This window comes from Mauremys reevesii, linkage group 4, assembly GCF_016161935.1.
Source record: "Mauremys reevesii isolate NIE-2019 linkage group 4, ASM1616193v1, whole genome shotgun sequence".
NCBI classification, from domain to species: Eukaryota; Metazoa; Chordata; order Testudines; family Geoemydidae; genus Mauremys; species Mauremys reevesii.
The window spans coordinates 90,871,586-90,887,394 of record NC_052626.1 but is presented as its reverse complement, the minus strand read 5'-3'; the positions used below and the strand labels follow the sequence as shown (position 1 = coordinate 90,887,394).

Below are 15,809 nucleotides of genomic sequence, written 5' to 3'. Positions count from 1 at the left end.
GCAGCAATGTGACTTTAGATAATGTTTTTAAAAAAATTGATACTGACCAATTATCTTCTTGGACATTCTCTATTGCAATGCCTGGAAAAAAAATTAACATAAAGAGGAAGATAAAATAAGAAAACTTTTTCTCTTGCCACTTTTCCCTATACTAGTTGCAGAAAGCACTGTTGCCACTGGCCTGTTTCTCCTCTCATTTGCACCTGTTATATACTAGTGTAATTCTACTGATTTCATTGGAATTACTCTTGAATTACACTGATATAAGTGAGAGGAGAACCGCATATTTATCAATCTCTTTCTCTTAGTTGGTCATTGGTCATCTCTTGAAAGACAATTTAACAAAAGGAAAGAAAGTAATAAAGTAATATTTCATTTAAGTGTAACACAGTCAGCTTGGACTCTGGTTGGAAAGCTGATGTAAGTGGGCAGAAGAGAATTACCCTACTAGCAGGGAATAACCTTCAGCGGCATAGAACTTCCCTGCTGTTGTCATTAAGGATGTAGCTAGAGGAGAGGCAAGATTACAGCACTGAGAAATAGAAACAACGTCCCCTCTACCAAAAGACCTTTAGCAGGCCAGCCCTCTCCAGAAAGCCAAAAAGGGATTGTGATTGCTGGAGAGACGATGTGGCCAGAATGGTTAAACAGTGCACGGATTCAGCACATCCTCTGAGCAGCCTCTACCAGTAAGGCTCCTATATTACCCTGTCCATAATTAAATCTGTTACCATTACTGCTGGCAGGAAACAGGGTTGAGGATAGCTAATATTCTCACCTGTCCTTCTCAGGGTGACTCCTCCACAAGGCCCAAGCTCTCAAAGAGATGTATAATTTGCACCTCCCTCCATTGCTTTCTGTCAGCTAATCTGACCTTGTAACTTCAGTGCTATCACTCCCTTAGAGAATTCCTCCTCAATATAAAAATGCATCATTCACAATGTGCAGTAATACCTACAGTCAGCTCACTTAAATGCATATTTATAGTGCTGTGTAAATCAGTGGCTCTCAAGCTTTCCAGATTACTGTGCCCCTTTCAGGAATCCGATTTGTCTTGTATACCCCAAGTTTCACATCACTTAAAAACTACTTGCTAACAAAACAGACCTAAAAATACAAGTCTCATAGCAACCTATTACTGAAAAATTGCTTACTTTCACATTTTACCATATAATTATAAAATAAATCAATTGAAATATAAATATTGTACTTACATTTCAATGTATAGAATATAGAGCGGTATAAACAAACCATTGTCTGCCTAAAATTTTAGTGTGTACTGACTTCACTAATGGCTTTTATGTAGCCTGTTGTAAAACTAGACAAATAACTAGATGAGTTGATGTAACCCCTGGAAGACCTCTGTATACCCCCGGGGTACATATACCCCTGGTTGAGAACCACTAGCTGTAAATAATAACAGTAAAGTAACAATTCCCTTTTTACAGACCAAGTCTCAGCTAATGTTAGTGAATGAATTTTTTCAGATGTTGTTCTCTATGATAACTTGGCTTTCCTTGTACAATTTCCAATATTATTGTTTATGGCTACACCATATGCTTTATCCCGTTGCCTTTTTTCTGAAAGGAAGAATTTTAAAGTAATAATTTTATTAGAGGGTGGAATGGATGTTTTGCTTGCTTCTATCTGTGGGCTTATGTTTAATAGCATGTATGATAGAAACGAGGTACTCTGTGGTATGATAGTATAGCTTAGCATAGCACAGCACATGCTATGAATATAATTTTTCAATGCAATTTCTAATGCTTTTTTGAGCACTCTAGCTCACTCAAGTTGCATCTCTCCAGTTCACTGTCATGGGCTGCTAGTCTGAAGAAAAACTATCAAATATAATAAAGAAGGTGAAATCTCAAATAAGAAAGTTAATGGCCATTGTTGCTTCTATGGGGTGCCATTGCCCCAAGCTCTGCAGGTTTTTAACATCATCTGAAGCTGATGAGAGGAACATGCTGTTGCTTCTTTATCTAGTGTCACTTGGGTACTGTCCAGCTTTATTATCTCCTGATGAACAGCATGGTGTTAGTCCTGGGTGCCAGCCTGTGATGAATACAAAGGGCTAGTGCTTCCTCACTGCTGCACCACTAAACCAAATGTTAAAAGATTAAAACCTGTGGTAGAGATAACAAGAATATAGGGACTTGCAGCAGGTGTTATACAAAGAGGCACACAGCATAATGATACTTGTGTCTAATTCCAACCCAAACAATCTTCTACCCAGTTGTAGTGAAACCTCTGATATCTGATAGCAATTTATAATAGTGAGGTTGAGTAAGAGTGCTGTCTTAAGCCTGGAGCCTTTGGAGGAGGATTAGTAGAATATTCGTTGTCATTGTACAATAACTGTGGGGATTCCCTTGTAAGATCTGCCTGCTGCTGGCTAACGGGTAATATGAAATCAAATATCTCTGTACTAAATGTGTTTATGTTCTGCTTCTGCTGCTTTGCCAGCCTCAATATATGCTCCACTCCATTTGCTTTCAGAAGGGAGTGGATTAGAAGTAAGTCAACAATACATTTTTCCCACATCACTATTCTTATCTAATATCTCATTTCGGACTGGGATTTTTGTTTTCCCCCCTTCTTTTTGGGTGCTTAGTTTGGGTTCTGAACATTCTTTCTAATTAGGCTTTTCTGTTCATTTGCAATTCAAAAGCCCCACCAACAGTAGCTGATGCATGTGGGCACAAGCTCGTGGCAGATAGTTTCATTCCTACATCTCTATGGTTTAAAAATGGTTCTGTTGGAGACTCTGTACTTGAAATCAAAGTAATTTATTTCCAGTGAAACTTTAATCACCTCGCCAAGTACATAGGGCCAATATCATATGCAATAGCTACATTGTCCTTACTGGAATTACTGTTGGCCCATTGAATTTTATCCTAATCACAAGAGATACTGATCATTGTATTTCAGTCTTGTTAGAAGTTTATAGCACTTCCAATACAGAAATCCTAGGTTAAATCTCCATTATATTAATCTGCTGTCTCGTTGTGGTTATACAAAATATTTAGGTCATAAATTTCGTGGAAGCAGTCATTGAACAGTGAGTGTTTTGACTTATACATCAGTAGTCCTTATATTACAGATCAAGCACTGCTAATTTAGACACAGTCTCATTTAAAATAAGTATTATTCCATCCAGGTGGGATTCTGAGGATGAACAATGTCTATTCATTTCCTTTCACTTCCTCTTAACAATAGGAAGCAGAACATTGTTTTTTGTTACTACAGCCTTGTCTTAGAAGCTTATAAAGATGTCGAATAATGTGGTTCATTCGAAAGCTTTTCTTTCCTCAGACATATTAACAAGGGTCATATTGCAAGTGTAAAGACATGATGGACCTCTAGTGTTTATTGGAAGCATGATGTGCCTCTACAGAAAGCATTCTTTGAGGACAAAAGGATCTTGTCAGTCACTGGGTATTGAGACTTTTAAGATTTCACTTCAAGTAATAGATTGTGCCCAATCGTATTCACTTAAAGTGCAGCTTACAATTTATTCTGGCAAAGATATACATTTTTGGTCTCCTAAAAGCATACTAAGCATATTTTATTTATATGGGATTTTTTTTTAATATTGTCACTATATAGCCAAAAATAACAGATCTTGTCACCGTTTCTTATCACCATCTTCAGTTCTTATAAATATTCAGGGCCAGATCTTCAGCTGCATTAGCTTCAGGGGAGTTATACAGATTTACACCATCTGAGGATCTGGTCCTCCATTGTTAATCAGAATGAAAACCTATTTTGATGCTATCATGCTCCTTTCCTGTCAGGGTGAAGGGGCTGTTTTCTTTCATCAAAGACTAATGGAACCTGTAAGGATTCAAAGGCTCTGAGGAAGAATACACTCTTGTGGCAGACTGCTCTGCTGATCTATGGGAGACATTATAATGATCTGTTATCCTTAACTATTTATACAGTGACTCCTAAACACCTGCTTCCTTGCATTCATCCTTGGAAATCACTAAGTGACCTACAACTGCTAAAGTGGGAGGAATTCAGGGTGGGGACCTTGTGTTTGTATAGCATAATAGGCCTCTGATCCAAACTGGGGTTTCAGGGTCCTACTGTATTATTAGTTATTATTGAATATTTATAATATAATGCATACAATATGTCCAGAGGGTTTCTATGTTTCCATAGGAACCTCAAAATTCTGAGCAACAAAACTGTTTTGAGTTGGAAACAGTCTACTAGACTGAGACTATTTGCCTTTCATGGCAGAGTCTGACACTGTGAAGCTTTTTCAAATTATTTTGCAGATAAGATTGTGGAGATCTGGACTGAACTGTCTGTGTGGTAATAGAGTCAATTTTCAGGAGGAGGAATACAATTTTCTCTACCTCATTTGCAGCTGGTCATACTCACTTAGGTTCTGAAGGCGCTGGAGAATTGAATATATTATGACCTGTATGTTACATGTCTCTTCAGGATGGCGAGAAAAGACTTACTGGGGCCAAGGATCTGGCCCTTGTTTTTCTCATATACAGATTTATACCTTGATCATTCACTGATAATTTCTAGTGAAAACATCAAGTAGTGTTTGTGTTAGCTAGTATATTCCAAGCCTATTGAAGAGAAGTCATAGGACATTCAAATTTTGTTGCAGAATGGTCTTATATCTGTAACTAATGGGACTTGTGTGCGTAAGTCTTTGTGCCTTGATGGGATAAAACTCCATTAATAAAGTGAGAGCCTCTTTCAGATTATTATCTCCATATTCAAGTACTTAGCAAATTATTAGCTGATTGGCAGGGGCAATTCTCACTACTAGAGTAGGAACATGTAACTTCAAAGTTATAATGATTAACTTTCTATATACCAGATTTTTAAGTAATCTTATAGTTTTTATTTTAATTACATTAAAATTAGTTGTAATTGGTTAGTACAGTATTAAGTACATTACTTGATTCAATCTATAGCATAGCTAAAATAATGTATCTGTTTCACTATAACTGTTCTCCTTCTAATGTGAGGTTTTAACATACAGGTCACATAATCAGTACTGTAGGACTATTTTCTGTCTGTCACTGTAGCTGTGCTGGAAGAAGTATGTTGCACTGCATTTAGACCCAGTGCAGGTTAGTTCCCTCTCAGAGCAAGAGAGAGACTAGGATGAAGGTCTGCACTTAGGGAAATGCAACAGTGCCTGGTGTCCTGTTTGGGTATCAAGGCCAAGATGCACTCAGCCCTTAAAATGATGAAACCATAATATGTTGTAATCCAATCTATTTATTGGGATTAACATAATTCACAAATATTTCTTCATGTATACGTACATATGTAGGCCAAATGATCTTATTCAGAACCTGTAAAGTACAAAATACAATGTCTACAGTAGAATACTAAGGTTGTATGGTACATTAGCAGGCATTTTGTAGTATTTGCTGAACTTTTCTAGTGGTATTAATTTAAAATACCAATTACAGTAATGCTCTTGTTTTTTTAATATGTTTAGGCCGATCCCCAGATAGTTTTTCATGTCTCTGTTGCCATGGATAAAATGAGGAAGGTACTTCCCAGAAGAATGGACTGTCAGGATCTAAAAGTCCCATCAACACTGTGGCCTTTGGCTAACATGTGGCTAATCACAAAGGTATTGTATTGATCAGATAGGATATCAATTTTAGTGGAAATAAATGAAATTCACTGGCATAAAAGGGAAGAATAATTATAAGAGGCATCACAATTAGGCTTTGCAGTCTTCAGTGTTTTGGGCTACTTCAGAGGTCTCTATTTTGTGGGCTAATAATAACATCATTATGGCAGCTTTTTCTTGATAACTTTGATCAGACTCTATGATATTAAAGTTAGATTTTTTTAAATTTAAAATATGAATTCTCCCCTTGGTGTGAATCTTGTCCCCACCTCCCCAAGCCTACTCGGGGTTCTGTTGCACTGGGGGTTCAGGGAAGAATAGGAAGCTGGGAATCTGCACAGTGGCACATATCCTCCATGTGACATGGAGCCTAGCTGTGCAGGGTCTCCCTATACCTTACAACAGGGAGTGGGAGCAGTCACTGGAGTTTTGGCTACATAGATAGTTCCATCACCCCCAGGTTAGACTATGGAATTAATTTTACATGGAGTCAAGGGTCAATTCTTTATAGGAGCTATAACTCATGCAACATACAGGCAACCCACTTTTTAAAAAAAAGATAAAGGTATTAATAAAAAAGATAAAGATATTAATGTTTTCTGCTGTTCCTTTTTTGCTAGTGGACTGAATTAAAATCCTGATACTAATCTAGAGAGCACTTGATGGATCAAGTGCTGGATTTTTTTTCAAAGACCACTTGTTCTTCCACAACCTACCAAAACAGCTGTGCTCAGCAGTTAGGATGCAGCTGGTGAAGTACAGAATAAAACTTCCAAGTGCCAGCAAAAGAGCATGCTCGTTGGTCAGAGCCCAGCTATAAAACACTGTTCCAGAGGAGAGCAGACTGAACACAAGCTGATAGTATTTAGATCAAAATGCAGGGGCTACCTTTCTGCTGACACCTTTGGAAATAATGATATCTTTCTTATGGCCACCATTTGATAGAGAAGACAAAGGATAGGCTGAAAGTAAGGATAAAAAGAAAGCGGTGGAGGGGGGAGATAAACCAATGCAAAATTTGGCCCTAATTTGTTATGTGAAGTTGCTGTATTTTGGAGAAAGGAGACATACTGACATTAGCCATTTTATTCTGTATTTTACTTTATGCTTTCAGCTATGGATTAATATCAAGCAACATATATTTGTTACATTATGTAACACCTTGCAAAAGAAAGTAATCTGTCTTGTACTGTTCATTGGTGATGGGAATTGGACAAGCTATTAGCAATTGCTATTAAGTTAGTCTGGTATTTGTCCTAGCTAATGAAGACAACATTTTTAAACTTAATTCCTACCATGTTGCTTCTCAGGAAGTGAATTATTACCAATGTATTTGAATAATCCATGTTATAGTGCAAAAAACCAACTACAGTAGAACCTCAGAGTTACGAACACCAGAGTTCTGAACTGACCAGTCAGCCACACTCCTCATTTGGAACCAGAAGTACATAGTCAGGCAGCAGCAGAAACCAAAAAAAAAAAAAAAAAAAGCACACACAGTACAATACTGTGTTAAATGTAAACTACTAAAAAAAGGGAAAACAGCATTTTTCTTCTGCATAGTAAAGTTTCAAAGCTGTATTATGTCAATGTTCAGTTGTAAACTTTTGAAAGAACAACCATAATGTTTTGTTCATGTATGAATATTTCAGAGTAACAGACAACCTCCATTCCCAAGATGTTCATAACTCTGAGGTTCTACTGTAAGTTAGTAAGTAAAATTAGAAAACAACACTGTGAACTTCCCACAGTTCACATAAAAGTACTAAAAATCAGCATATACAACATGTTCAACATATTGGACTTTTTTTCTTATTGCATGGCAGATGTAGTCACAAAACTCACATTAATTTTTAGGCTACTTCTACACTAGACACTATTGGCAGCCAGGGCTGGCTCCAGACCCCAGCGCGCCAAGCGCGCGCTTGGGGCGGCATTTTCCCGGCAGGGCGGCAGCCGGCTCCGGCGGACCTTCCACAGTCATGCCTGCGGGAGGTCCACCGGAGCCGCGGGACCAGTGGACCTCCCACAGGCATGACTGCGGAGGGTCCGCTGGTACCGCGGCTTCGGTGGACCTCCCACAGGCATGACTGCGGAGGGTTCACTGGTCCCGCGGCTCGGGTGGACCTCCCGCAGGCACGCCTGCGGATGCTCCACCAGAGTCGCGGGACCAGCGGAACCTCCGCAAGCATGTCTGCAAGAGGTCCCCCGGAGCCGCGGACCGGCGACCGCCAGAGCACGCCCCGTGGCGCGCCGCCCTGCTTGGGGCGGCGGGATTCCTAGAGCCTGCCCCTGTTGGCAGCAGCATAATGTGAAGGTACATAATGCAGTTAAATGCCTGCGGCGTCCACACTGCAGTGTGTAGCTCTGTGTGTTAGAGAAAGGCTCTGGCAGAGAGGAGACAGTGGAGAAGAGCTTCAGCAACTGCCCACTGCTGGAGCCTTTCACTGTAGCAAGGAAAGGCTTTGGCAGGGAAAGAATGAGGAAAGTCTGAGCCTCCCCCTTGCCTTTCTCCACTGTCGGAGTCTTTCCTTGTGGTGGGGAAGGGATTCAGCAGCAGGGGCCTGGCAGAGCCTTTCCCCACTGCCTCCTCCCTTCCAGAGCCTTTCCTGCTGCGGGGGAGGAAGGGAGTGTCTTTCCCTGCAGAGGGGAAAGGCCCCAGCAGCAGGATACTACATAGCTAAAATAGCAGTGTAGACAGCAAGGCATGGCTTGGAGGAGTAGAGAGTGTGTAGGGTATGTACTCATATATATAATCACACCTTTCAAGCATGTGCTCTACTCACCTAAGCTGTGCCTCACTGGCTCCTTTAAGGTATTTCTACACTGCAAGCTTCTTTTGGCAGCATGTAGTGTACATTCCCACATAGCCCTCTACCAGATGTGAATAGCACTGTAGCTGCTGAAGAGAAGAAGGGACTGTTAGTGCTACTGCTGTGCCCCACTTCCCCTATAACCTTGAACCAGGTGGTTAGAACACTCAGCTGGGATGTGGGAGACCCAGATTAGAATCCCCACCCTGAAACAGACGCAAAACTGACTTTTTCAGTTCACCAAAAATTCCAAAACATTTCACATTTGGTTTGAACTGAACCAATTTTTTTTTTCAAAACTGCCGCCAGACTGAAAAATCAATTATACCTCTATTCTCTCAGCTACCAGCAGAGGGAGCATGCCGAAGACAAGAAGAGGCATGCCCAGAATGGACTGTGCTTTGGCTATACTTGGTTGATGGGCAACTTTAGGGGTTTGAGCCCTACACAAGAAAAGGAACTAAATCATGGAAAACTGGACCCCACTGTTTTCTCACTCTTGAATGTGTGTTCCCTCATCCTTGCTGAAAAACACAACACTAATATGGGGCCAAACTGTTTGCTAATCTTTGGAAAGTTGAACTAAAGGAGAGCTGAGAGTTTCCATTGCCCAACTGTATTTCAGCCAATACACTATTTCCAAACTTTAAGGAGTTTATAAATGCACTAAATTATATGTATTTGTCATATTAAGAGTCACACAGCTGTAGGTGTCCCAGAAATTACATAATTATTTTAAAGAATAGAGACTAAAATCAGAATTTTATTGGCTAATATTATCAATTTTGTGATGTGCTTTATTTGTACCATATTACATACCAAAAATTATTGCATCCTTGCACAGGCCCCATTCACATGCCAGAGGGCTTATAGTAGTTCTGAATTATGGTTGCCAATTTTGGTTGGACGTAATCCTGGAGATTTCATCTCAGGATATAATCTTTAATGGACGATTGATCTTTAATTCCAGGAGACTCCAGGACAATTCTGGAGGGTTGGCAACCCTACTCTGAATACTAATTGCTTCCATCAGATCATTTTGTTGTGGAACTTCATCTCCTGATGAATGTAACCAGTCACAGAATGCCAAACCAGCCCTATCGAGTTCAAGTCAAATGATCTGCAACAAGACAGCCATTGCTCACTTGTCAAGCAGAAGCATATTGCTAACACTATGGGCAATTGTACACTACTTGTACTGTACTTATTTTCCTAAAAGGCATAGCTGTAGTGTAAGTGGCACATCACTCAGGGGAGGGGGCATATCCATTTTACTGTTTCAGCCTGAAATAGCACCATATAAACAGGATTATTTGGGTGTCTGTTTCTGATAGGAGATATAGAATGAGGTTAAAAGCAAATATCTCATTCTATAACAGTTTACATTTTTATATGAGATATGTATGTATGTATATATATCAGGGGTGGCCAAACTTACTGAGCTGCATACAACAAGCTTCAGAAGTTCAAGAGCTAGGACATGCCTGTTGAGGCTCAGGGCTTCAGCCCTGTGGGACAGGGTGTCTCGGGACTTGAGCCCCATGGGAGGCATCTGCTGGGGCTCAGGGCTTCAGCCCTGTGGGGGGAGGGAGGGGTCTTGGGGCTTTAGCCCATGTCTGCTGAAGCCCTGACCCTTGGCAGGTGCACCCCATACGATTGAAACCCTGAGAACCCCTCCCTGCTGGGCAGAAGAAGCCCTTAGCCCCACCACTCAGCTGCAGTGCAGAAGCCCTGAGCTTCTCCCACCCCCAGTCTGGTAAGCAGAGAAGTGGGAGGCACTCCGCAAGCTGCACTTTAACTATAAAAGATGCGCTTGCGGCTTGCGAGTCGTGGTTTGGCCACCCCTGAGATAGATATAGATAAATGAGCGATAGTATTTAAATAATAAATATGGCTTGTGAGAAGTGATTCAGGTTTTATTTTTTATTGCTTCACTTAAAGTAGTAACATTTCCTGGTTCATCCATTTAACATTAAGCATCCAAGGCCCCACTTCTGCAATGAGCTCTATAGCGACACATCCCTCTGCCCACTTGGGGTCCCATTGAAGTCAATAGGGCTTCATGTGAGGGGCACATCTCTGCACATACATAACTCATGGCAAGATAAAAGTCCAAATATGTAATTATTATTCACACTTTCCCCAATGGACTATGGAACAATGATCCAAAGCAAGTTTGAGACATGGAAGCAAGAGAGATTGCTCTTTAATAAATAATTCAGATAATTAATTGACAGGCTTTTGAAATGATCTTAGCTGATTTTTTTCCTTTCTTTTTTATTGATGTGGTATGAAAGAAACAAGTGCTGAAGTCCTCTGATTTTTTTTTTCATTGGGCAGGATAAAATGAACACATTTTAATAGACTGTTACTTTATGAGCATTTTTTTAATAAAAGGTTTCCCTCATAAATACAATATCTTACATTTATTATATCATACCTAGATATGTGACGTGCAATAAAGTGCCCCAGCCCATTATTCAACTATCTGATCTGCTTTATAATATTTGATGTCAGTGTCTGGTTGCGTTTGCATTATAAGAGGACTAATTTGGGGAAGTTTGTGTGATCTAAATGCTTTCTTTGCCCTCCTGCAAGTCAGAAATGTGTCTTGTTTGTCTCTCCTAATTTTGCAAGTCTTGGATGCATAATGTTGACTAAACCTTTTTGGTAGTCTTCTTCTCTCATAACTGTTTTATTGAGCTATAAAAAGCAAAATCTATACATGCAGCATGTAACTCCCAAAGATACTTGAACCCCAAAGATTCAGAGGTTTAATTAAGATATGCATAGAAAAGTTTGAATCCTTTTTTTAATCTGACCCAAATTCCTTCTGTCTGGAAATCCCAAAAAACAGCCTTTCTTGTGAGATGTCTAGTGATTCCTGGCTTTTCAGAAGTACTGCCATTTCAGCTTGTTGCCCTAGATGGTACCACAAAATGCAGTGGCCTGTGAAATTCCAAATAAACTAAGTTACCCAAACTTTATCAAACCTCACAACATGCTTCAGTTGAAGTTTTGGATGAACATTTACTTCTGTGCTCAGTTTAGCTGAATCATCTACAGTAACTTCTTGTTATGACATTTTATTATGTAGGTGTAAAGGTTAATTAGTGTGCATGTACCCATGACTATTATGGATTAGACAAATCACTAAAACATTTAGTTTGTTTAAAAAAACCTTCTTTGTACAGCAGGTGCCATTGAAAAGTAAATATTTCTCAATAGTTATTAACCTATAGTATCCTGCACTTATGTTATGCCCTGTATATAGGGAAATACTGCAGTATCTCAGGTACCATGGTGCAATAACCATTGATAGATGCTGGTATGGCAACTACTAGCTTTAAGTACTCTCTTAGCCTGTAGCATCCCAGGAGTCAATGAAATATTTTAGGTAAATAATACGTATTTTTTAATATTTATGTACCCTAGAGATAAAAAAGTCAGCTTTTCAAAATTCTACTTGCCTGCTAATCTGGAGTGCATAACTCCCACCTCCACCACCACCAACATCATCCTGGTAAAGGGTGGATGAATAGATTTTGCAGCCAACTAGATAAATTTTCATGATAGTTTTCCAAGACTGATAAAAAATAAATCAGGTGATGATTTCCATTTTAAACTGTCCTTATAAACTAACATTTTCATAGTGCTAGGTGTATACCAATAATGGAGAGGAATTATTTATTATTGTAAAAGAGGATATAACTAGAAATAATTGAATGAAAATCAATGACTGTCAGGACAAACTCTTGACTGTGAGATCTATGAGGCTGGGGAATAGGCTCCCCCAAAAAGTCACGAGACATACCCCCTCCCCCACCATCATTATTTGGGGCTTTCTAAGGAACACTGGACAAAGTGTTAGCAAATATTCTTTGGGGGTCAATCCTGCTCTGGCAGGGTGCTAGGCTCCTTCATCCAATAAAACTTTTCCTATTTTCTATTCTATCTCCTTTGTCCTATTTTTCTCTTGCCACAATTGATAATATATTAAAATATTGCCAACAAAATGTTTGGGAAAATCTTGTTAAAATACTTGTTATAATTTTAAATGCAATTTAAAGAAATGTCATAAAATATTGTTAAATGTTTCACTTCTAACAAAGCCTTCAGTCATCTGCTCTGGGAGTAAGTGCGGACATTAGAACAACAACAAAAAAAACCAGTTCAAACTAGTCTTTAAAGATGTTTAACCAGCACTGTTTCAGACTTGAAGTAAAACTTTAAATTGACTCAAAGACTATAGATTTGTTGCAATCTTTGCAGTTCACTGAACGTTTTTTTCTGTGCATACATATTTCAAGTAAACTCTGTAGTTATAAGGATAGCAAGTGACACGTTATGGACCCTAAATTGTTGCACTGTGAAATATGCACAGAAAAAGGACAAATGAAGATATCAAGGGTCTGTTCTATTTTGCACTGAACTGTAAAATGCCACCCTTGTTGTACAGAAGATCACTGGTTCTGAGCAGGGCTCATTGACTGCTAAGTTGTGGGTAGTGTTTCACTTTCTGCAACTGTTAATATCCTGGGTTATCCAGGCATAATGACCTCTCTATTTGTAACACATTGTTGAATTTTCTGGTTCTTTTAACTTATTCAAACCCTTTTTTCTCCATTCATTGGAAGGCTGGAATGATTCTGAGTCGAGCTATGGTACAGAGCTGTCTAGCTATTGGTCATCCAATTAGAGTTGAGACAGATGATGGCACATCTCTGGAAGGATATAAGTTAACAGTACAGAAAAGGTACTGATAATATGTTGCTTGTGCCATATGTAGAATTATAATTTAAATGTTATTGGGAAATGCTGCTATACTGTTTTATTTCAGTGTTCCTGAATCATATATGTTAATCAATGTATTATTATAGCTGATCTTTCATCTTTAAATTACTACTGGGATCAGAATTTCAATATAAACAGTCATCTAATTATTAGTCATCTCTCTCTCTCTTTTAAAGATTTTAAATAATCATAAAGGTTTGGACAGTTTAAGAATGTAGCCTCTTTGAAATATATAAGCTGAAAATGGAGTTGACGCTACAATATAGTGTTTGCTTTTCCCCGTCTGAATGTGTTCTAATTTCTGCTAATCCTGCAAGATTATTGGGGTGGATCCTGCAGTCAGTGGAGCTATGAAAATTTACACCAGCTGAGTTCTGTTAGTTGAGCACAGGAATATCGCCCTTCTCCTCTTCTCCTTCCCCACCAAACACAAAAAGTAATTTTACTTGTTGTGTTACGTGCTAACAGTAACTCTTTCTTATCTTGGCCATCACCATGAGACACTCTTTTCTTTAGGATCATCACATCATGTACATGCTTTTTCACTTTGTCCCTTATAACTATAAACTTGATTAAAAGTTAATTGAAATCAATGGAAAAGCATACAACAATGGAAGATATTGAATTTTGCTATCTGAAATGGAAACTCCACAACATGAAGAAAAAGGAAGCAAAATTTAATAATGACATCTACTTCCTTAGCAAATGCAAGAAACAAAACAACATTCCAGAGGTCTCACTATCTATAATCCTCTGACCACTACATGCAACTCCAAATATGCTGAATAGCTCTGCAGACAGATGTCAGAAACATACAATAATGGAAAAACATTTAGTTTAGACTGAATATGTAGGTTGGATTCACTTAGAGAAGTATAAGCAAAAGGCAAAACTACTTGCAACAGGATTTTTATTTTTATTTTTTTGCTATTCATTACAAACTCTCTCAGGGACTTGTTTGCAATTTTTTTGCTTGAAAATGAACTCCTTTCTAAGATACTAATGCATGTGCCATTCCAGTGTCCTTGCTACTAGATAATCCATGGTGGAAGCCACGAGAATGGTTTTGTCAGGTATAGATTCAAATTCTCATTCAAGAACTCCATAGTATACACAGTAGTGTACACAACTATGTTTTGGTGTTGGGCATTCACAACAAAAGCTTGTTTGCTTTATCCTTTTTTGACCTCCAATTTTTGTGTGTGTTCTGCATTTTACATACCAGATGTTTTACAACCTGTATATTAGCATTATTAATTACATGCTTAGGCATGGTTAAAAGAACACATTGTACCCACAGACTTTCCACACTGGAAAACATCAACAGGTATATACAAATGACAAAAGAGCCACCTCAGTAACATGGTACAGTTCTAAAAATTCTTACTCAAGAAGTAGCCCTGATTTATATGCGTATTCCCATTGAAGTCTATTTTTGTGCATAAGGACTACACATAATTTAGCAAGCGGGCCTCAATTCTGAAAATTAAATAGTATGAAATATGGAATCTGACTTAGGTACACTGGGTAACATTCACATTTATTTAGAAGTAAACATTTCCAATATTGTTCTAGCAAGCCTAACCTTAGAAAGAAAGATCAAGGGAAAGTTTTTTAGTAGATTATATCTGTTAACCTGCTCAGCATGGGAGATCTTTTATTAATATTGTATATTCCCAATGGCATAGTTCTCAGGGTCACTATGCCTTTTATGCCTATACTTCCCAGCAAAGGAACAATTGCATAGGATAGGGTGAATGTTTTACTAGACCATTGGGCACATTGATTTTTATATTCATGGATATGTAGATCAAATTGAAATAACCTAAAGGGGGCTGATGTGATGCCCCAGGAGTGTTACAGATGTCAAGATTCCTAGTAACTTTGAGTATGTTTCTACTCTGGGTGCACTCCCTGCAGAAAAATAGCACAGGGTGTCATTGAGATCTGTCACTTGCTGACACTTAGGGGGAAAACTCCTCTACCTACACTAGGTCATTCCCAAGACATGTCTCATATGAATAAGATTGTGCACTGAACCTAGTTTTGATTTATTTACATTTAAAGTAAATGTTACACAAGTCAGACACACATGATCTTTTGCCTGCTGATATATCCTTAAGCAAATGTCCATGTATTGGAATGCTAAGATGTCTTTTTTTTCTTATATAGGACACTACCTCAGAAATGATTTTTTGTATACACCCTGAAACTAAAGGGCAGGAGCAACCTCTATTTAAAGATCTGATAAAATTGCACTGATTTAAGGAACTTCTTGTTTTGAAGTGTTAGATTGTTTAATATTGAAATGTTAATGATGAAAAAATCGTAAGATGTTAAGATTGAGAAAGATATGAAATCTAGGAAACTAAACCTTAAGGTCCATCCTCCTCCTTCAGCTTGTGCTATTGTGAAGTCCTTTCCCTCAGAAATAAGGCATCCTGAGTTAAAATCCAGGTGTCAGTTAGAATTTGGGCATTTTGGGGATTTCTCAGAATCACAACTTTAACCTGATTCCTTATATGGTGTGGTCAAAAGAAATGCTGATGGATTATCTAAAACACAATAAGAAAACA

At 38.6% G+C, this 15,809-nt stretch overlaps 1 protein-coding gene across 5 annotated transcripts in view; it reads left to right on the top strand.

Moving 5' to 3' along the window:
- Window positions 1-15,809, top strand: part of DCDC1 (doublecortin domain containing 1) — a 452,481-nt gene that overhangs the window by 245,891 nt on the left and 190,781 nt on the right. For all 5 annotated transcript variants that reach the window (XR_005597781.1, XM_039535836.1, XM_039535835.1 and 2 more), the window contains 2 exons: window positions 5,486-5,623; window positions 13,077-13,195. Coding sequence is in view for 4 of the 5 variants with exons in the window: in XM_039535836.1 (XP_039391770.1) it covers window positions 5,486-5,623; window positions 13,077-13,195 (257 nt within the window). In the remaining variant the exon portion in view is untranslated. The remainder of the gene's footprint in view (window positions 1-5,485; window positions 5,624-13,076; window positions 13,196-15,809) is intronic.